This window comes from Mytilus edulis, chromosome 3, assembly GCF_963676685.1.
Source record: "Mytilus edulis chromosome 3, xbMytEdul2.2, whole genome shotgun sequence".
Lineage (NCBI taxonomy): Eukaryota > Metazoa > Mollusca > Bivalvia > Mytilida > Mytilidae > Mytilus > Mytilus edulis.
The window spans coordinates 19,481,887-19,504,069 of NC_092346.1; the positions used below are offsets into that span (position 1 = coordinate 19,481,887).

The following is a 22,183-nucleotide window of genomic DNA, read 5'->3' on the forward strand; positions in this document are numbered from 1 at the left end:
GACAAAATATAAATGGATTTGTCTGGTGTTTTTTCTTTAAGATAGGGCATGTTCGTGACACAAATGAAAGTTATTATTTCTTGTTTCGGTATAAATCAACCAGAAAGATTTACTAGTACTTTTCTTAGCGATTTCTTCAAAAATTTTGAACAAAGGTTTACAAAAAGTACAGTTCTTCAGAAAAAAAGAAATGCATTGTACAAATTAAATGTGCTGTTATCATGAACTTTAACATATATCCAATATATAAGCAAATTATCTGACAATAATATGATTGAATATTATGTGTTCAATAATTAGCTGATTAAGACCTTGTGGTCAGTAAAAACAAAGCAATAAAGCAATGATTTTACATTAACACAAGACAAAAATAATTTTATCTCATGTATCAATGGAGAATAAATTAGTACTAAAGTTTAAAGCTTTAGGAGGAGATATAGATCATAATGGCTATTGGAAAGTCTATGTTTTGCTGTGGAACACACTTAATAATTGCCCAACAAAACCTAAAATAAGACTCTAAAGAGTCGTATAACCCATTTAGGAACCTAATTTTTTTACGAAAGTTTAACTGAAATCTGGTCTCTAGTTCAATCGAAGTTCAAACAAACGGATGAACAAACAAAACAACAAAACAATTATTATAACCCACCTGCTTTACTTGGGAGAGTTTTAACAATCATGACAACAGCACAATTTACCTTAGGATGAGTATTAAATGCACTACATTTAGTAAAATTTACTATTCATTTAATATTTCCCATTCCAAAAAACAAAACAAGTTACAACTCTAACCAATTTTTTCAAGATGATGCCATTTTCAATCTTGATATCTTTTTAAATGTTCATAACAGATCAGATGTTCAGTGGTAGCCGTTTGTTGGTGTGGTTCATAGGTGAATTTCCCTTTTCTGGTTTTTCTTATACATTAGACAATTGGTTTTCCTGTTTGTATGGTTTTACACTAGTAATTTTTGGGCCTGTTACAGCTTGCTGTTGGATGTGAGCCAGGCCTCGGTGTTGAATACCGTACTTTGACGTATTGGTTTACTTTTACAAATTATGACTTGGATGGAGATTTTTTTTATAGGCACTCATACCACATCTTCTTATATCTACTTTCATTACTAGAAGTAAAACTTCACCTGATTTTATATGTTTTATTTAAGATTAATAATACCATAGTACATCTGAGTTTGCTAAAGGCATACAGCAGCTTTATATCACCTTAATTTGGCCGTTTGTTCCTTTTTTGCACTGGCTTTTGTGATTTTTGGGTATATAAAACCATAACACATCTTCCTTTGCTAAGAACACACTTCAGCCTTATACCTCCTTTCTTGGGCCTTTTTTCTTGCTTCTTCGTTTTCTTTGTCTTGTTTTTTCTTCATAAATTCATCCAATTCTGCTCCTTCCAACTTTACTCTCCTTCTTATCTGTTACAAAAAAAACAATATTACAAGATGACAAATGTAAATAATTTTCATTAAATTTATAACAGATTTTGACTGCATACATTTTCCCAACACATCTCTAAATAATTGATATTCAACTTTAATATAAACAGTTATAATGTTACAAAGTTTAACATCAAAATATCAACTAGTATAGAGCAGAAAAACATTGGTGATATATTTATTCACTGTGACCTTCAAATGTAACCTTTTTGTACACTTCAATCTGGTATCTAAGTACTACTTTTTCGTAACCATGATCATTAACATAAGGTTTTCTACCATATGAATGTGACAGACTATCTAGTAGTGATAGAAAATATAGCCAAGCTCTTACCATAAACTCCATGGGATAAAAAGAGTTGAGAGAAGCAGACAATTTTACACAGGGGTGTCTACTTTAACTTAGTTTTTGACAATGACTTTCTTCTGTGTCCATCAATTTGACCATGCATGAAAATTTGACACTGGACTTAAGCAACTAACACTCATTCAATCTTCTGTGTCCACCATACACATTCTAGTAGATTTGAATAATGTTCATAACAGAACTTTAAGTTAGAGAGCAGAAAGCATATGCCAGGAGTGGACTAAAAGACTGATTATGGGTATAGGCCCTATTTACTGTGAGATAACCTAACAGGTTTTGCACTCTCTGAATACTAATATGCCAAAAACTCTCTTTCCAGTCTATTAGTACAGCCAAAGATGTTACATGCTTTTTTTGTTTCTATGATTCCTTTATATCACCAGAACGACAAAACATAACAATATAACCTTTTCACATAAAATATGTCAGATAGGATTGATGCTAAGATTGACACTAAATTAACCTAGCATGACCTTTTACAACTGTTTGAGATCTTCTTTTAGATTTAACCATTTTCTTTTCATGGATAGGCAATCAACAACTCAGTTTGAGTTTCCTGTTTATTTCTTGGCTTGTATTACATTTTGTATATACCAATGAAAGAATGAAGATTTATTTTTTTTCATTAATTTCATGCACTGTTTCCTAAGGAAGTTGTCTTATCAGTCATGTGATCAATATCCCAGCATGCACTATAATAATGTGACATGTCATCTTTATCTTCCTCACTGCTTGATTATGGTAATGATTTGTCCCCTTTATAAGTATATAAGGTAATGAATTCTCCCTTTATACTTTGACTTTCTGAGTACAGGAGGTTATTTACTGTGAACATTTCCATAAATACAACAGAATTCAATATTTGACAGCCATGACGGATGCTGCAATCACCGATTTCTGAAATCTTACAAAATTTAATTAAATATAAAAAATTTGCTGACGAAGAGAAAAAAACTTTTCCAAAAGGTTAATAAAATGGAAGCAATCAGTAAACACCATAAAACTTAGACAATACTTGAAAACAAAAAGATTAAACAATGAAAGTTCAAGCCATTGACGCAGGTATCATTCAATGATCTTAAATTTTATGGAAAGTTCAATAAAATGTAGGATAGAAAGCTTTTTTTTCTCCAATGAATCCCTATAATTTTCAAAACCATAGCATAACTTTATTTAAGAATAAGAGGTCAGATTAGCAGTTTTATCTTTCTTCTAAACCATAATTCTGTTAGCAGATTTTCTAAATAATCTTCTGTCATGGATTTCTATGGACTTTTGTACACAAGAGAGAACCCTGTAGTTCAGTGGTTGTCAATGGTTTTGTCTGTCGTTTTCATATCATTTTTCGTTATCAATTAGGCGGTTGGTTTTCTTGTTTGAATGGGTTAAAATTTTGTCATGTCAAGAACTGATTACTGTGGTAAGGGTTTTGCTGATTTTTCAAAGGTCAGGTCATATGGCGACCTACAGTTGCTTAAATGCACATCATTTGGACTAGTTAACTCATTGGCTGTTTTATTACATCTTGTTTGGCATTACGGGCTTCAAGCATCTTGAAATAAGTCAAAACAGCAAAAACAGCCAAAAATAGTCTCTACATCTACATAATACTTCTTAACTTCAATATGTTGAAGATTACAAGAAGGCATATACTAGGGAAACAAAGTAACTAAACATATTTACAATAATTGCAAAAAACATTTATTTTTAAGGTCTTTCCTTTTACTAAAGGGAAAGACCTTACTGTATTTCTTCTGATTATTATTATTATTATTATTATTATTCTTCTTGTTCCGCCAAACTTTGACAAAATTTCCCTCCGTAACCGTAAGACGTGTCGCTTTCATGTTCACACTTTGTATCGGTGTCATGAATACCTATCCGGAACTCACCCTGTGAGTCGAAATATTTTGTCGGTTCGGAGTAATCCCTCCGAAACCCAAAAACCTTGTTATCGTTCCAACACCGTAACCGTAATAGGTAGAAAAAAAATGAAGGGTGAAATTTGTTCAGGACCAGACCCCGGTTCTTCGTTACATTTGGATCGAAAAGATTCAACGACTCATTGGTAGGGTTATGCCCCTATGAAAATTAACCGGTGTCGGTTGGCCACCAAAACTCAAAAACCGTAAGTCGTAGACACATAGGATCTTCACCAATCATCATCATTTCATGTATCTTTAAAAAATACCTCAAGGTCAAATTTGTATGTTGACCTTGACCTTTGACCTAACACCTTGTTATGGGATAATCTCAGAAACCATTATACTTACAGAAGTTTTAAATGGTGGAAAATGTTTGGGTCATTATGGCGCAACTTTGTTACATTTTGACCAAAGAGATTTGACCTTTCTATAAGGGGCATAACCCCTGTTTTAGGTTTTTGAAAAGACAAAATCAGCTTTTACTGTATAACCAAAGGTCCTAGACCCTTGGGGTCTTCAGTAATGGCATTGGGGACCAATGACCTTGACAAAGGTCAAAAGGTCAAAGGTCAAGGTCATGTCCCAGATAGCGAATTTAGTGTTTTTAACCTTATTTAAAGGATTTTTAGTGTGTTTTCAAGCTTTTTAAGGTTGACCTTGACCTTTTCAATACATTCTACGTCTGTTGGAACATGTATTTTACATTAAAAAAGGAAAGACCTCTCAATTGTTCAAGAACAATTGACAGTTTAATTTATTTTTATTTTTTTTTGTATATAGATAAAAACATGGTTTGGTTTAGCAGTACATATGTGGTTTTGCACCAGACTTAAAAGATTCTAAGTCTGGGCTACAGGCTACTTGGTATGGTAGGGAATTCCACAACCTTATTGTTCTAGGAAAAAATGAATATAAATGATAGTTTGTGGGAGAGAATGGCTGTATAAATTTATGATCCTTAGATGGTATTAGGTATGTATTTACTGGGATAGAGACTAATTGGTGTTGGATTTTATATAGCATGGTGACGGATGCAAGATTTCTTCTTTGTTGTAATGTTGGCCATCTTTAATAGATGTTCAAGTATGGCTGTTACACTGCTTTGATAGCTGTATTGGTTGAGTGTATACCTGGCAGCTCTTCTCTGTACCATTTCAATTTTATGTATTTGTTGTTTCTGCCACGGGTCCCAGACGACACTACAGTATTCTATTTTTGGTCTTACGTATGTTTTGTAAGCCAGTTCTTTTGTTTTTATGCTGTTTGTTTTTACATTTCTTTTAATAAATCTCAGTGATGCGTTTGCTTTGTTTGTGATGTCATTTATATGAGAGTTCCATGTCAGGTCTTTTGTGATGGAAACGCCAAGATATTTTGCTTTGTTTGTTGATTTTAGAATATGATTATGTAATGTGTATTTATAGATGATTGGTTTATGTTTTCTTGTTATGTGGATGATTTCACATTTGTCTGGGTTAAAGGACATAAGCCATTCTTGCTCCCATTGTTCCAGTTTATGTAGGTCTGATTGAAGGGTGTGACAGTCATCTAATGATGAAATTGTTAGATACACAATAGTGTCATCTGCAAAGAGGCGAACATTACTTTTGAGGTTGTCTGGCATGTCATTGATGTATATTAAGAACAGACATGGCCCGAGAACAGAGCCTTTGGGGACGCCTGACAATACAGGACAACTATTTGATGTGCGACTGTCAACCACCACTTTTTGGGATCTATGTGATAACCATGCCTCTATCCAATTTGTTGTTTTGTTATTTATTCCCATGCGTTTCAGTTTTAGGATAAGTCTTTGGTGGTCCACCTTATCAAATGCTTTTGAAAAATCCATGACAACTACGTCAGTTTGTTTACCGTTTGCCATGTAATCAAGTATTTGCTGTGTAAAAGTTAAAAGTTGTGTTTCACAGCTTACTTTTGATCTAAAACCATGCTGCAGTGGGTATAGTAAATCGTGAATGTCTAGATGTTTCATTATGGATGATACAATTATATGTTCTAGTGATTTACTAAGAATACAGGTTAGAGAGATGGGCCTATAGTTTTCAGGTTTAGATTTTGCTCCCTTTTTGAAAACTGGTGTAACCAAGGCCTCTCTCCAGTCGTTTGGTACTGTGCCTGTATTTACTGATGAGTTAAACAAGTCAGATATTATAGGTGAGATTTCATGATGAACTTCTTTTAGAAAATGAGGTGATATTTTGTCTGGTCCAATTGCTTTTGATGGGTTTAAGTTTTTTAGTAATTTAGATGTTCCTTCTGGGGTGATGTTTATTTGCTTCATTTCGAATTTATGTGTTGCTGATTTTAATGATTTTAGTTCACAAATGTGAGATAATTTCAAAGGTTTTGGTGTGGTAAATGCTGAGTGAAACTGATGGTTTAGTGCTTCAGCCTGATCTTGGGGGTTTGTTTTTGTAATACCGTTTACCTTTAGTGGTGATACACCCATATTTTCACTTTTTTGGTTTTTTTTGAATGACCAAAACTTTTTGCTTGGTTTGCTATCTTTCAGTTTGCTGTCTTCAATTATAATGTTTTCTATATAGTTCCAATATGATGTTCTAAGCTTTTGTTGTACTTGGTGTTTTAAGGATCGGTGCTGTTTGATGGTATCCGATTTTTTTTCTGATTTTGTTGCCTTTATTTTCTTATGTATTTGGTCTCTCTTTCTTATAAGTCTCTTTATTTCTGGTGTTAACCAAGGAATATCTTGTTTTTGTTTCATTATTTTTGATGGAATATTTTTGTCTGTTATTTCTTGTATTTTGTTTTTGATCAGTGTCCACTTTTCTTCTGTGGTGTTATTAGTTAGTGTTAGAGAAAAGTATTCGTCTTGGAATTTTTTTACTTCTATGCGTATTTTGTCCCAGTCTGCTTTTTTGTATTGACTTATTTTTCTTGGTGTTTTCTTTTTTCTACCCATTGTGATGTTCATTTCATGGAAGACAATGTCATGGTCTGATGTTCCGAGACTTGGTAGTGTTTTTATGTTTTGTACGAGTGAAGGTTGGTTTATGTAAAAGATCTAGTGTGTTTTCCTGTCTTGTTAGTATATGTACAACCTGTTCAAGATTATGATCATTCATGATATCAAAAAAGTTATTATATGTATTTGTAAATTTACAATTTGGTTTCAGTTCTTGTTTAACCCAGTCATAATTAGGGAGGTTGAAATCTCCAAGTAGCCAGATATTACTGTGTGTTGGTATTCTTTGTAATGATCTGCTTAGTTCAGCGACACTTTCAGTGTCGTTTTCCTGTGGTTTATAATAAGCCCCAATTTAGATTGATTTTACTCCAATTATATCTACTTTTGCCCATAGTAATTCACAATTTGTGTCTAGTTCTGGTTGTTCTGATGACAAGATATGAACTGATATTGCTAAGAAGACACCCCCTCCTTTACGACCTGTCCGGTCTTTACGATAAATACAGAACAAGTCTTTAGGGAAGATTTCGGAGTTACATATATCTGGCGTAAGCCAGGATTCTGTACCTACTATAATGTCTGGTTTGACTTGGTCAATTACTTGGTGGAGGTCAGCTACTTTTGATTTTATCGACTGACAGTTTATATTTAATATTGTGAGACGTTTGTTAGCCTTTTTTGCTGTTGTTTTATGCTTTTTGGTTGTTTTGAGAATGGGTTTTGGAGATGATGTTGCTTGAGGTGGGTCTAAAATCTCAGAGCATGATGATGCATCTGGTTTAGAGAGTCAAAAATGTTTGTGTCCGACAATGTGTCGAGTGATTCAAAAAGTCCGCCTGAGTAGTTGGGTAGTGCACAGCGAAGACAATACCAAATGTGTTTACTGTCTGATAACATGTTATATGTCTCATTTCCTACTCCTTGACAAGATGTGTGATACCATTGGTCACAACTGTCACACATAATTCCTTTATCCGACCAGCATACTTCTGTTTTACAGAGGCCACAGTCATATTTTGTCTCATTTTGATATCTTGTCAATTATATATAGAGCAACAACTTGACCAAATAAGATATTTTGCTACAACATGTCTATAACACAGATGTTTATTAAGAGTCCATTTGTTTCTAACCCGAAATTTTGTCATCGATGACTATCGTTTAGTAAACGTTAAGCTGCTAGAAACAAATACAATGTTTAATAAACTTTATCGACCCCACATAGTCAGACAGAAATAGATTCCACTCACGCACTGTAAACAAACAGGTAAAAGTGCGGGAAATAAATAACTAGAACTTTGCGAAAACAACATGTGCTCATAATTATTTAAACGACAAATTTTTATTGTTTACACGTCTCAACGATAAACGATCAACGACTATGCGACTATTTTGCGCGTACATCGTTTATGTGAACGATGTCAACGTTGACCAAAAAATGTAAGTAAACATTTGGATTAAACGACTAGATTAGTAACAAATGCGCTCTAAATTGAGAATGGAAATGAAAAATTTGTCAAAGAGACAACAACCTGACCAAAGAGCAGAAATCAGCCCAAGGCCATTGATGGGTCTTCAACATAGCAAAAAAAAACATATATTATACATGTTTCATTTGTATGTGTAAAACACCTTTGTAAGTTAGGCTGTTGCTTATATCTATAAATAAACAGCTGCGCCATGAGCGCATGATACGGCCGACGTCTTGTGTGGAAGTTTTATGCAATAATCATAAATAGTTTCTGAGGAAGTTTTAAGCAATAACCATTTATTGTTTTTGAGACACAGCGGGACATGTGAACCCCCCCCCCCCACACCCCCCCCCCCCCCCCACCCTGTTTTTTTTTTTACAAATATCACTAAAATAAAATTTTGAATCAAACCAAAAAGTATACAGATCTTTAAATTAGTATAACAAAGAAGTGTGTACAGTTTCAAGCAATAATCATAAATTGTTTTTGAGATACGGCGTGACATGTAAAAAAAAAACTCCCCTTTTTTACAAAATAGTCAATAACTCAAAAATATAATTTTGAGTCATCACCAAAAAGTATACAGATCTTTAGATTAATATAACAAAGAAGTGTGTAAAGTTTTAAGCAATAATCATAAATCGTTTTTGAGATACGGCGCGACATGTAAACAAACCCTCCCCCTTGTTTACAAAATACTCAAAAACTCAAAAAATGAAATTTAGAAACATCACCAAAAAGTATACAGATATTAAGACTAATATAACTAAGAAGTGTGTAAAGTTTTAAGCAATAATCAAGAAAAGTTTTTGAGATACGGTGCGACATGTGAAAAAAAAAAACACACCCGTTTTAGTTACAAAGTGCTGTAACTCAAAAAGTTTAAATCTTATTTTCACCAAAAAGTATACAGATCATTTGACCATCATAAGAAACAACTATATTAAGTTTCATGAAATTTGGATAAGTCGTTCTCAAGTTACGGTGCGACATGTTTACGCTGGACAGACGGACGGACAGAAGGACACCGGACATTTGTATACCATAATACGTCCTGTCAAAATTTTGACGGGCGTATAAAAACCATGTGTAAAAAGGTTATTTTATGTCAAAGAAATATATGTCAATATCAGCATGTTTATAATCACAGTGATAGCAAAAATGCAACATTTTTACTCAAGTGTCCAGACTATATCAACCTGGTCATTTATCAACATAATTTTGTAATATCAGCCAAATAATGGCTCTTATCATACCATCTCTTTTTGACCCATATGGGTCAGTACTGAATGTTAATGTTGGCATAACAGAATAATATGTTCTATTGCATTTATCTAAAATAAGAAATGAGGGAAAGTCAGTTTAGTTTACTTTTATTCTTTCAAGTGTGCAATAATATTCTTTCGAACTGGTAATAAAATTAGTGAAATCATTTACTCATTTAACTGAAACACCATTTAATGGCTTACCCTTCTTATTATGTTGTTGGTTTTATTTTATCATTAAATTAAATTATATATGGCCACTTTTTTTTTTAATTATCATTGAATTATCATGGCTCATAATGTTCTTCTTATGATGCTTATCACAAATATATATAAACTTTGCACTGATCATTTTGTGGGATGTTTTATTAAGTGTATTCAATGTTCCCAGGACTTTCATCTTCTGTACCAAATAAACCATCATAAGACCACAGCCAAAATAACTTAAACGTATAATAACAGGAGCAGTAAAAATATAATAATTATTAATTCAATTACAAGAACACATGATGTCCTAGACCAAATAAATCTGTTTGTCTGTTAACAGTTAACAGACCCAAATTTGAGCACCCACCAACCGACCATCAGTCATTTTATTTCAGCTGTTTACTGAACTCTTATCAAAGGCAAAGTTAAAGTTGGCAATACATTTAATCAATTGCATGATACATCCCAATATTAACAAAAAGTAGGTCAAAGTAGTTAACCTTTATAAATATATCCTGATGGTCTATTCACAAAAACACAGTTTTTAAGCATTTCTATAAAGAGGTAGAGCCAATTTGTCGGGATTTTTTTCATTCGATAAGATAGGTAAATCAATGTTTTAAATAGCCCAATAGATGCTAATTATAGTACATTAAAATACGTCACATCATCTATTTTCATACCTTGAACATGCAGGTATTCCTACAAAAACAAGGCCAAGACTATTGATTTTTAGGTCTTTCCACCTTTCCGTGGAAAGACCTATTGAATTTGTTCTGATTATTAGGTCTTTCCACTTTTCCGTGGAAAGACCTATTGGTTTTCTTCTGATTATTATTATTATTATTTTTTTTTTTCTTCTGCCAACTTTTTGTTCCTTCGCAATTTTTTTGTTTCGCAAGATGTCGCTTAGATATATGGTATATGATATCGAACAATTATTACGCTTTTGTAACTGACACCGCGTAACCAAAATCTTTTCAATGTAAGAGTTATCTCCCCAAACACTGTTTTTCTTGTGATCGCTTAATATTCGCAACCGTATAAGAAACCGAGAAATTTATTTTACCAAATTGATTCATATATCCTCAGGATGATTTGATTTATTTTGACCGAAGCTATCCAGATACTCCATATGAGAGTTATTTCCCCTTTTATATTTGATATAAGTGATATGCATTTTTAACTGGAAAACCATAAGTGTTAGAGGCCTAGGGTCTTTTGTTTTGAGGTCCTTGGTCCAAAAAAATGAAAATGAGGTCAAGGTCAAAGGTCAAGGTCGTGATTAAAATTTTGATTTTGGCTTGTGATCTCTTATTTTCAGAAATCATATAAGATATTGACAAAATATTTTCATAAAATTGTTAGTTACGACATGTAGTAACACATAAATTTTAGTCGAAAGGGTACGTAGACATTTGACGCGAGTTTTCCCCCTTTTTATATCTAATAGCATACGTATGGTAATATAACTCATGAACAATATAAAATAAAGGACTAGAGTCTTTTGATTTGAGGTCCTTGGTTCATGACCTTGAAATTGAGCTCAAGGTCATATGCTAATTAAACGTTCTAGATTTTGACCTTTGCTTTTACCTCATATGTACACCTGATAAAGCCATGGGACTGTTTGCATTAAGTTGTAAGCAATGTGACCTTAAAAAACACAACCGGAAGTGACCTTTTGTAAACCTGAAGTAGCTTTTTTTTGCACTAAATCAATGTAAAAGTATATAGAACCATATATTTTTGGAATCAGTGTCAAGTAAACTATCAAACAATACCGGAAGTAAACTTTTTAAACCGGAAGTAAAAGATTATCTCCCTTTTCTATTTTTTTTTTTTTTTATAGAAACCATATATTTTTGGATTAAGCGTTCAATAAGCTGTCATTTGACGCTAAAACTGACATTTAAAACCAAATTTTAATATTTTCATATAAAAAAAAGGTTTTAACTGGTGGAAAGACCATCAATGGTTCTCTGAACGATTGGTTTTTAATCATTATTATTTTTTTTCTTTTTTTTTCTTCCGCCTAATTTTTTTCTTGCGTAGTATTGATGTTTCAAAAGATGTCGCTTAGATATTTGGAATATGATATCGTAAAGTGTATGCGCTTTTAAAACTGACAACTGCTTAACCACATACTTTGCGTTGTAAGAGTTATCTCCCCAAACACTGTTTTTCTTGTGGCCACTACTCCTTCGCAACCGTAAAAGGTTACGACAAATTTATTTTACCAAATTGCTGGTTACATCTTCAGGATTAGGCAATTCATTTGGACCGAAGCTTTCCAGAGACTCCATATGAGAGTTATTTCCCCTTATGTAAATGATATAAGTAATATGCATTTCTAACTGGTAAACCATAAGTGATAGAGACCTATGGTCTTCAGATTTGAGGTCCTTGGTCCAAAAAAATGAAAATGAGGTCAAGGTCAAAGGTCAAGGTCATGTTCTAAATTTTGATTTTTGCTTATTTTCACTGATTTTCAAATACCGTATGACATATCTACAAATAATTTTTCATAAATTGTTAGTTGCGACATGTCCTTACTTGTATATTTTGGTTGAAAGGGTTCGCAGATAATAAATGGGAGTTTTTGCCCATCGTATATTTAGGTTTACCCGTAAAGTGATATTACTCTTTAACCAAACATATTAAAGACCTAGGGTCTTTTGATTTAAGATCCTTGGTTTGTGACCTTAAAATTGAGGTCAAGGTCATAGGTTAATAGGACGTTCTAGATTTTGACCTTTGCTTTAAATTGATATTAATACATCATAAAGCCATAGGAACTAACATTTTAAACTGATTTTTTATATTTCCATATCAAAATAGATCTTTACTAGTGGAAAGACCTTCAATTGTTCTCTGAACAATTGGTTTTTAATTTAATATTGATTTTATTTTATCATTAACATCTTTTATGCAAGATACCATACCACGTAACTTGTCAAGGAGCCAAATAATATCGAACAAATTCAAATCGTGTTTTATCATTCTGAATATATGTATATCTGTATTAGTCCTGGTCTTTTAAGGTTTTATCGTCTAAAGATAAGATAAGATTATACATGTATATATTTTAACTGGAGAACATCTTACATCAGTTGGTCATAGATCACCCTGTGTTACTAACACATGTTATATTGCCTTTTCTGGCATTTTAACAAATCAGCCATTCGTTGTGATACAGATGCAACTTTTACCTACAACCACGATATGTAGTGTAATTGATTTGTTCTTTTGTATTGTTTTATTTTCTGATGACTTAGGTACCGGTGTAGGGAGAGTGGTAAACATTTCAGTGCTAGTATCTACACAGTTAAGTTTGTGAGTTGGGCCAGGTGAGCTAAAAATCATCAGAGAAACAGATTCCGGCACTATAACTCGTGTATTACGATATTTCTCCACTCTTGACAGTTAAATTTTAACTGTCTCAAGAACTGTCTCGAGTGGAGAAATATCGTAATACACTTGTTGCAGTGTAGGAATCTATATGAATATGTAAAAGGACTTATGGATCTGATGAAAAAAAAAGAAGGAATTATTATTTAAAGTCCACCTCAACTTTTATGTGAACTAGAAAAATACCAAATGTCCAAACAATTGCAATATTTTTATTGATGCAACAATGAGACCTAACATGTTTGATTAGTTAACAATGATTACATTGTGAACACTCACTAATTACATTTTGATTACAAATTGACTGAAAAATGATTAAATTGCATGAGAATGTCGGAAAAAAGTGAAAGATGTTTATTTTCAAGTTTGGATCAACACTAGTTCAGATGCTTCAATGTAAATATCATTCCAATATATGATATAGATTCCTTCATATTTATTTACGTTATGACCTCACGGAATATTCACCATCGATAATAGAGATTAAAAGATAATTCTGTATTAATGATCAGTACGATTTAATTGCTCTACAATATGGTGTACAAGTTGTGAAAAGACATATTATTCAAAATATATATTTGATAGATGCATAGATGCATTGATCTGTGCCTATCATAAGTTTAAAAAAGACAGATTTTTTAAAATATAACTTTGATTGATGTATTGATCAGTTTGTTTTATGTACTATGTTAACAATTTGTTAAGTGTCTTGTGATAAGTATCTCCTAAAAAGATCCGAAAAGCATTAAGATGCAGTGATGTATAGATTATATTTTTATAACATTACTTATTAAAGTAATAAACATAAAATATAAAACTACAACAACAATTTGGTTACCCAAAAGGTAATTACTCTAAATTCTTAAATTATTGTGATAGGGTGGGAGGGTTGATGGGGTGGGTGGGGAAATGGGGGGTGGTCAATGATATGTTATTATAAATGCCTGCATATAATTTCTGAAATCTAGTCTAATATTGTTAACATATTCTGACCTAACTGATGTGTCATTAATGCATTTTATTCAGAATTTTAGCGAATAAAAGTACAATACTATTATCATGAATACCAATAAGAATACTTTATAACACCAATAATGGGCCCATAAAGGGCATGTCACATATAGTGATTACAAAAAGTGATAACAAATAGTGATAACAAATAGTGATAACATATAGTTCTTCTCATATATGTTATGATGGTATGATACTAAACCCCTCACGAAAGGATTGTGCCTGATATTCATATGATGAAGACATAATCTTTCAATCAGTTTAATTGAAGTCTGATCCAGCTGGCATGTCAGTTAACTGCTAGTAGTCTGATGTTATTTATGTATTATTGTCATTTTGTTTATTTTCTTTGGTTACATCTTTTGACATCAGACTCGGACTTCTCTTGAACTGAATTTTAATGTGCGTATTGTTATGCGATTACTTTTCTTCATTGGCTAGAGGTATACGAGAAGGGTTGATATCTCATAAACATGTTTAACCCTGCCGCATTTTTTGCGCCTGTCTCAAGTCAGGAGCATTTGGCCTTTGTTAGTCTTGTATTATTTTTAATTTTAGTTTCTTGTGTACAATTTGGAGTTTAGTATGGCGTTCATTATCACTGAACTAGTATATATATTTGTTTAGGGGCCAGCTGAAGGACGCCTCCAGATGTGGGAATTTCTAGCTGCATTGAAGACCTGTTGGTGACCTTCTGCTGTTGTCTTCTCTGTGGTGGGGTTGTTGTCTCTTTGACACATTCCCCATATCCATTCTTAATTTTATAAGTAAAAAAAAATCATTAATGATCATGTTTACGATAATATACATTCAATTATAGCAATTGTTTTCTTATTGTCCTTTTTCATAATTTATGTAAATGAGCTTTTGAGACAACTGCAGCATACCGATGTACACACTGGTAAATCCTGAAAGAGTTGTTAGCATATCACTTATTATGGTTAAGAAATATGGTTCTGCCTATCTTTAAATAATTTTGGATGTAACACATCTTCTGATTGGCAGAGAGTTTTTTGTCTATCAGCTCTTAGATATTATTTTGTCATGTGACTATGACGTCATCAATGATTTTTCCATGATTTACTCCTAAAAAAGAATCTAGAATTGAATTATAAGGAATGGCTGTACATGTATTATTTTTTCTGTCTATTTAATATAATCTTAAAAATGTGAACACACTACAGAGGTTATTCAGTATGCACCACATTTTTTATGTTATTTTTGCATAGACAGAATAAAAGAAAGACAGAAAGGTCAATGATTAACTTAAAAACAATATGGACAATAGATAGTACAATTTCCGTAATTACTTAATATGAGGAAACTGTAAAAAAACAAATTGTCAAAATCTTACTGTATAATCTCCCTGGTTAAACAGTAACTAATTTACAGGGATACCCAACTGAATGCTGTGAGTCGAGGAAATTGTAAACAGCAGAGAAATGTGCAATAAAAGATTTATTTTATTAAAAAAAAAAAACAAAAAAAAACCAGAATAAAATATTACAGATCATAATGGCCTAGATGCTTTTTTTTTGGAAAACTTGTGTTGTTTGGTTCTGTTAATCATATTTCATTGATGTCTACTGTAATGTAATTCCCATTAATCCTCCAACCAATATGCATCATGTAAAAGGAAAATATTGGAATATTTGTCAACACAGTGTTAAACACATAACAACGAGCAAGGAATTAACTATTTGATTGAAATCTGACCCTGAACTTAATCTGACACTGCATAACACTCCAAAGGCCGGATAAGTACAACATAAAACCAAATCCGTAATTTCCATTCTAAATATATTTAAGCAATAAATGCTGCTTAGGATGTACGACAAACTGCAAGAATATGCAAAACAGGAACACGGAAAGAGCATTACTACTGATCGTAGCATGTCTGAGCCATAAAAAACGAAAACAATATCCTACTGGGTGTGAGAATATCGGAAAAAGTCTGTCGATATTGTCATCTTTTCTTTGATTCCTTACATGGTATTGACTAACGATGGGATATCAAACAAGGTTTAAATTAATGATTACTTGGTGTGATCAATCATCTTATTTAAGATATTAATTACATCGAGGAAACAAGAGCCGTCTCTATTGTCATTATCAGCAATCGAAATCTGTGTGAAAAAAAACCTCTCATCAATAGTATATGTATAATTCTAAAGGAATAAAAGTACACTGAAGGTTGTTTTTTGAAAACGTAGAAAGTGTTTTGAACAGAGCATTTGTGCTTAAATAATGGAAAGGCGCACGCAACCACTCATTTCAAAACAAAATTTAATTTGTTTATTCTAATTCTATTTTAAGAACTATCAAAAATTAACAGGAACATATAAATTTTGATAATTCACCATTTTTTTTAAATAGCTCCTGATTAATTTCAAACTGAATTTACAATTCATAAGATTCCCCTCCCATCCCCCCCCCCCCCCCCCCCCCCCCCAAAAAAAAAGAAAGAAATCAAATCAAACTCTAAACTTGATATGCTATTTCAATTCAATAAATAGCTGTCAAATCTACATATATAGAAAAAAAACTGATTATACAGATTATATTTTGTTATTTTTTCATTGTTGAAGGCCTAACAGTTGCCTATAATTGCTTTGATGAATAGTTCTCTAATTGGCAATCTTACCACTCCTCTTACTTTCTTATTAATGTAAGTCTTGTATTTTTAAATACATATTTAGAATGTTTTGGATTGATATAAGAGTCAAATTTATGATATTCATATTTCAACTATAACAAATTTTTAAACTTATTTATTTACATAGTTTGCATAAAAATATCTATATAAAACTTGCAAACCTACAAAAAAATATACAAATTAATAACATCCAAGGTTAATATCTATTTAATGGTTAGTACTATAACAATAAAAATATATGTAAATATTTATGTGTTTTTTAGAACATTTGTTTGTTTATTGATTCTGGCTATGATCTCTATCTTAATGGCTTCATTACAAGAGTTTTAAATTAATTTTTAATATTTACTAACATAAAAACAGATGTTCTTCTTTGTAATACTGGTACATGAACATCAATTATATACACGTTTAGCTAATATATTCATTTGATCAATTGACTTTATCTTGGTTTTATTTCTTACGATCTTTGTAAACATATTTAGCAAAAAATATTATTTTATTAACAATTGCAAACAATGAAACAAATTGCTTTCTCTGATGTGGCAGAGTCGGTCGGGTCTTTTCATAAAAAGTACTCTAGTTTAAAGGTCCTTATAGGATTAATGTACAAAAGTTTAAATTTGTGGCTTTCCATACTTGTTTTAAGATTACTTGATGAAGGTTATTTGAGAATCATCTGTTGTTTGAATGGTCATTGGTATCATCACTTCATTTCTACCAGAATTTCTGTAAATTCTTTTGACCAATTTTTCCCCTGTTGGTTATGTTTTGTTTTGCATTTTTTTAAAGGAGGGTGGGGTTCATGTAAAATACAGCATAACCTTTGTACAAAAACAGAAAAGTATCCTTATATAAAGCTTCTCACCAAATTGCAGGCCGTCTGATTTGTAGCTTGAGAAAAATGAAGCAGTAATTTCATGGCATAGATGGACAGATCAGGGTTTTTATGCTTTAGGAGCAGGGATAAAAAAAAATGTTAGCCCATCCTGCTGGAAGATTTTCTTTGAGTTATAACATGTAAAAGAATTACAAAATTTATAGAAAATTATCAAAACAAATCTATCAAGTTAATTCTTTTTTCTGAATGAAACTTTGACGTCAGTTGATTGTATATCATTTAAGATAAACATAAAAATTCTCGTTTTTTCCCCATTTAGCAAATATCACTTTAACTCTTTCTATATCTTTAGTGTAATCAATTGTTTTGTTAAGTTATTGGCATTTCTCAATAATTTAATCAAATACATTGCTTCCTAGAAACAAATTACAATTTAAAAATTACTCCACCATTCAAGAAAATTTTCGCAATTAATATTTTTCATTAAATTTTGAAGTCATTGATTCATGTGACCTGAATGAGTTTTTGTCAGTGCAGAAAGGCTAATTGTATTTTTATTCAGAAATTGTGTAGATTTAGGTTTCAAGATAAATTTGTTATAATTAATTAATTCCTTTGATTTGAGTTATTGCATGAATCCTGGGGAATATTATCCAGAGTAGATAATCCAGTATCTGAACCAAATTTAATATGACAGGACATATAACGGATTATAAGCTAACATGAATGTATTATAACTGGTCTTCATGACTATTAAAAAAAGGTTACAAAAGAGTTTTGAAAGATACCTGCAGAGGGGTATTCAAACTCGGGCTAAAAAATAAGAAGACAAAAACCAGGTGCTCCGCAGGGCGCAGCTTTATACGACCGCAGAGGTCGAACCCTGAACAGTTGGGGCAAGTATGGACAAAACATTCAAGCGTGATACAGCTCTGAATTTGGATTGTGATCAAATTTTTGACATTACATGTTGTTTTTTTTACACAAAACAAATGTCAAGATTTTACAAATCAATTAAAGATTTCTTCTTCAAACTTTTTAAATCTAAAATTAAATAGTTGACACAGCATAGGTTTCTGACACAGAATGAATGTGGTCTAATGAACTTAAAATATTTTTTTTGCCTTTGAGCAGTTCACTATGCTGTTGAATATTAATCCTCTCAAAAAAATGTTTGAAGAAATTTTCTTTTTATTTATGAAATCTGAAATGAGAAAAATGTAACCCCCCCCCCCCCCTTTTTTTTCACATCCCTGTTTCCCTTTTTCCAAAACTGATATCAATTCAAATTTCTAATGGAGTTTGCAACAATAACTACTCTTTTAAATGCATCATAAAATATTAAAATGTAAAATAAAGTGCTTGTTATCACTGAATGGTAAAGATTGGTTGGTAGTAAAAGTGAATATACATTGTTTATTGTATAAAACAATAAAAAAAACTTCATCAGCAACATTTTATATTGGCAAATTTCCAATGAAGTTATTTACATAAAGTTATTGGCAAATAAAAATAGAAAATGACATCATAGTCATGTCTGGCAAATGTCCAACATACATTATCTAAAAACATTTTAGATAAGATAAGGAAAAAAAGCTTCATCAGCAACATTTTATATTGGCAAATTTCCAATGAAGTTATTTACATAAAGTTATTGGCAAATAAAAATAGAAAATGACATCATAGTCATGTCTGGCAAATTTCCAACATATATTATCAACTTCTATTCTATACAAAGAAAGATAACTCCAATTGAAAATTAATTGCTATTGCACAATATTGTGCAATTAGATATTTCTTGCTATTGTGCAATACTGTGCAATTGAAAATTTCTTGCTATTGCACAATACTTGATATGGAATCCTGATTTGGACCAACTTGAAAACTGGGCCCATAATCAAAAATCAAAGTACATATTTAGATAAAGCATATCAAATAAGCCCAAGAATTTAATTTTTGTTAAAATCAAACTTAGTTTAATTTTGGACCCTTTGGACCTTAATGTAGACCAATTTGAAAACTGGACCAAAAATTAAGAATCTACATACACAGTTAGATTTGGCATATCAAAGAACCCATTTATTCAATTTTTGATGAACAAAGTTTAATTTTGGACCCCCATTTGGACCAACTTGAAAACTAGGCCAATAATTAAGAATCTAAGTACATTTCTAAATTCAGCATATCAAACAACCCCCAGGATTCAATTTTTGTTAAAATCAAACTAAGTTTAATTTTGGACCCTTTGGACCTTAATGTAGACCAATTTGAAAACGGGACCAAAAATTAAGAATCTGCATACACAGTTAGATTCGGCATACCAAAGAACCCCAATTATTCAATTTTTGATGAAATCAAACAAAGTTTAATTTGGACCCTTTGGGCCCTTTATTCCTAAACTGTTGGGACCAAAACTCCCAAAATCAATACCAACCTTCCTTTTATGGTCATATACCTTGTGTTTAAATTTCATTGATTTATATTTACTTATACTAAAGTTATTGTGCGAAAAACCAAGAATAATGCTTATTTGGGCCCTTTTTTGGCCCCTAATTCCTAAACTGTTGGAACCAAAACTCCCAAAATCAATCCCAACCTTTCTTTTGTGGTCATAAACCTTGTGTCAAAATTTCATAGATTTCTATCAACTTAAACTAAAGTTATAGTGCGAAAACCAAGAAAATGCTTATTTGGGCCCTTTTTGGCCCCTTATTCCTAAAATGTTGGGACCAAAACTCCCAAAATCAATCCCAACCTTCCTTTTGTGGTCATAAACCTTGTGTTAAAATTTCATAGATTTCTATTCACTTTTACTAAAGTTAGAGTGCGAAAACTAAAAGTATTCGGACGACGACGACGACGCCAACGTGATAGCAATATACGACGAAAATTTTTTCAAATTTTGCGGTCGTATAAAAACCAATAGTGCATAAAACACAGCAAAGAAAACTAAAGACGGAGCAACATCAACCCCACCAAAAACTTGGGGTAATCTCAGGTGCTCTGGAAGGGTGGTCAGATCCTGCTCCACATGTGGCAGCCGTCGTGTTGTTAAAAGTTTCAATTAAACAGAAGAAATGAAAATCACAAAAGCTGTTTTTTTCTGTGATTCAAACAATTACAAAATATATGACATTTCCCAGGTGCTACCAATCACTGAAGCATGACATATACCAGTATGTACTTACTTCCATAGTTACAGTTCTGTTCTGAGGATTCTCTATGAGGTATCGGGCTAATGTTCCAGGTGATGTTCGATTGGTCAATATAATGCTGTTTCTGGCACTGCCACACCATGCTAAGAATAGATCTCGGGAAAATCCACATTGCAAATCTGGCACACTGGCAAGCACAACCTGAAATTAAAATTAAAATTTTATACAATTCTTTTCTGAATATATCTTAACTGACTTTAATTTTATTTCAAATTAGACATTATCAGTATCTTAGGAGTTCTGTAAGACCGTTTGCATAAATGCAAATTATATTTCTAAAGTGTACCCAAGATAACCAAATAAATATACTTCTACTAGACATTGGTCTTAAATCTTTTATGGTATTCATTTGGTATGTATATATATATGTCAAACTTGTCACTAGGTCTGAAAGCCTGATTATCTATGTTAGTTTAAAACCATTACTTTCCCCTGATATACCCTTCAAAACAGATATTACAAGATGCAGCAACCAACTAATTCTTTTTTATTTGCTTTTAAATTGACTGTCTGCACAACTTATTATGTCAATATTTTAGCGAAAACAGTTTTTCCATGAGAATGAATAAATGAAATGTCGGTTATAAAAAATAAGACAACAACCCAACATCCATACACTTCGTCCAAATTTATTTAAGGAAATCAATCAATTAGTTTCCTCTTCTATAATCCTCAATTACACAACAAATCTAGTAAAATTAATTTCATGAGAAATTGTACAAGTGAAATTAAAAAGAATGAAATTAAATGTCAATCCATCTTTCAGCAAACTGTGTCTGTCATTATTCATGAATAAAAGCAAGATTCTATAATCAACTTTACACAAAATGCAACTCATTGCCATTCTGTGAAGTTTTAATACAAACAATTAAACTGTAAATTGGAAATTTGATTCACAAATATTCATAAGCTTAAAATTTTAAAGTTATTAACCTAATATAATAGTACAATTTACAGTAACGGAATAACTGCGTAAAATATTTGAAAACTCATCAGCAGTAATTAAAGCTTTGAAATATAAAGGCCAATTAAGTTTTAAACTGAACAAAGCCGACTTTGGAACTCGATTTTCGTTAAAAAACCTTATCAAGATTAATTGAAAATGTTAACCTAAATTTTGCAAAACAAATTAGGAAAATCTCAATGCAAAAGTAGTCCAAATTTCAACAGAGACTAAGACACGCATTTAAAATGTCATTTCTTTTGGTATTATCAATCTGATTTTAAAAGGGAACCAAAATTCATTCAAAATTTTTTCAACATTGCTATTATTGAATTCTGAAAGTATACATCGTATGTTCATATTAAGCTATAATTCATCCAGAGTCTCAGAAATCCACATTCTCATCTACATTACTGATTCTACAGGAAATAACATTCTCACAAGAACATTAACATTGGGT

The 22,183-nt window shown here is 31.8% G+C and overlaps 1 protein-coding gene across 2 annotated transcripts in view; it reads right to left on the reverse strand.

Annotated features, from left to right (window-relative positions):
- The window catches only part of LOC139515983 (cleavage and polyadenylation specificity factor subunit 2-like), a 167,125-nt gene that overhangs the window by 43,003 nt on the left and 101,939 nt on the right, over positions 1-22,183 (reverse strand). For both annotated transcript variants that reach the window (XR_011662884.1, XM_071305780.1), the window contains exons 10-11: positions 20,754-20,921; positions 1,333-1,436 (exon numbers count right to left, since the gene is read on the reverse strand). Coding sequence is in view for 1 of the 2 variants with exons in the window: in XM_071305780.1 (XP_071161881.1) it covers positions 1,333-1,436; positions 20,754-20,921 (272 nt within the window). In the remaining variant the exon portion in view is untranslated. The remainder of the gene's footprint in view (positions 1-1,332; positions 1,437-20,753; positions 20,922-22,183) is intronic.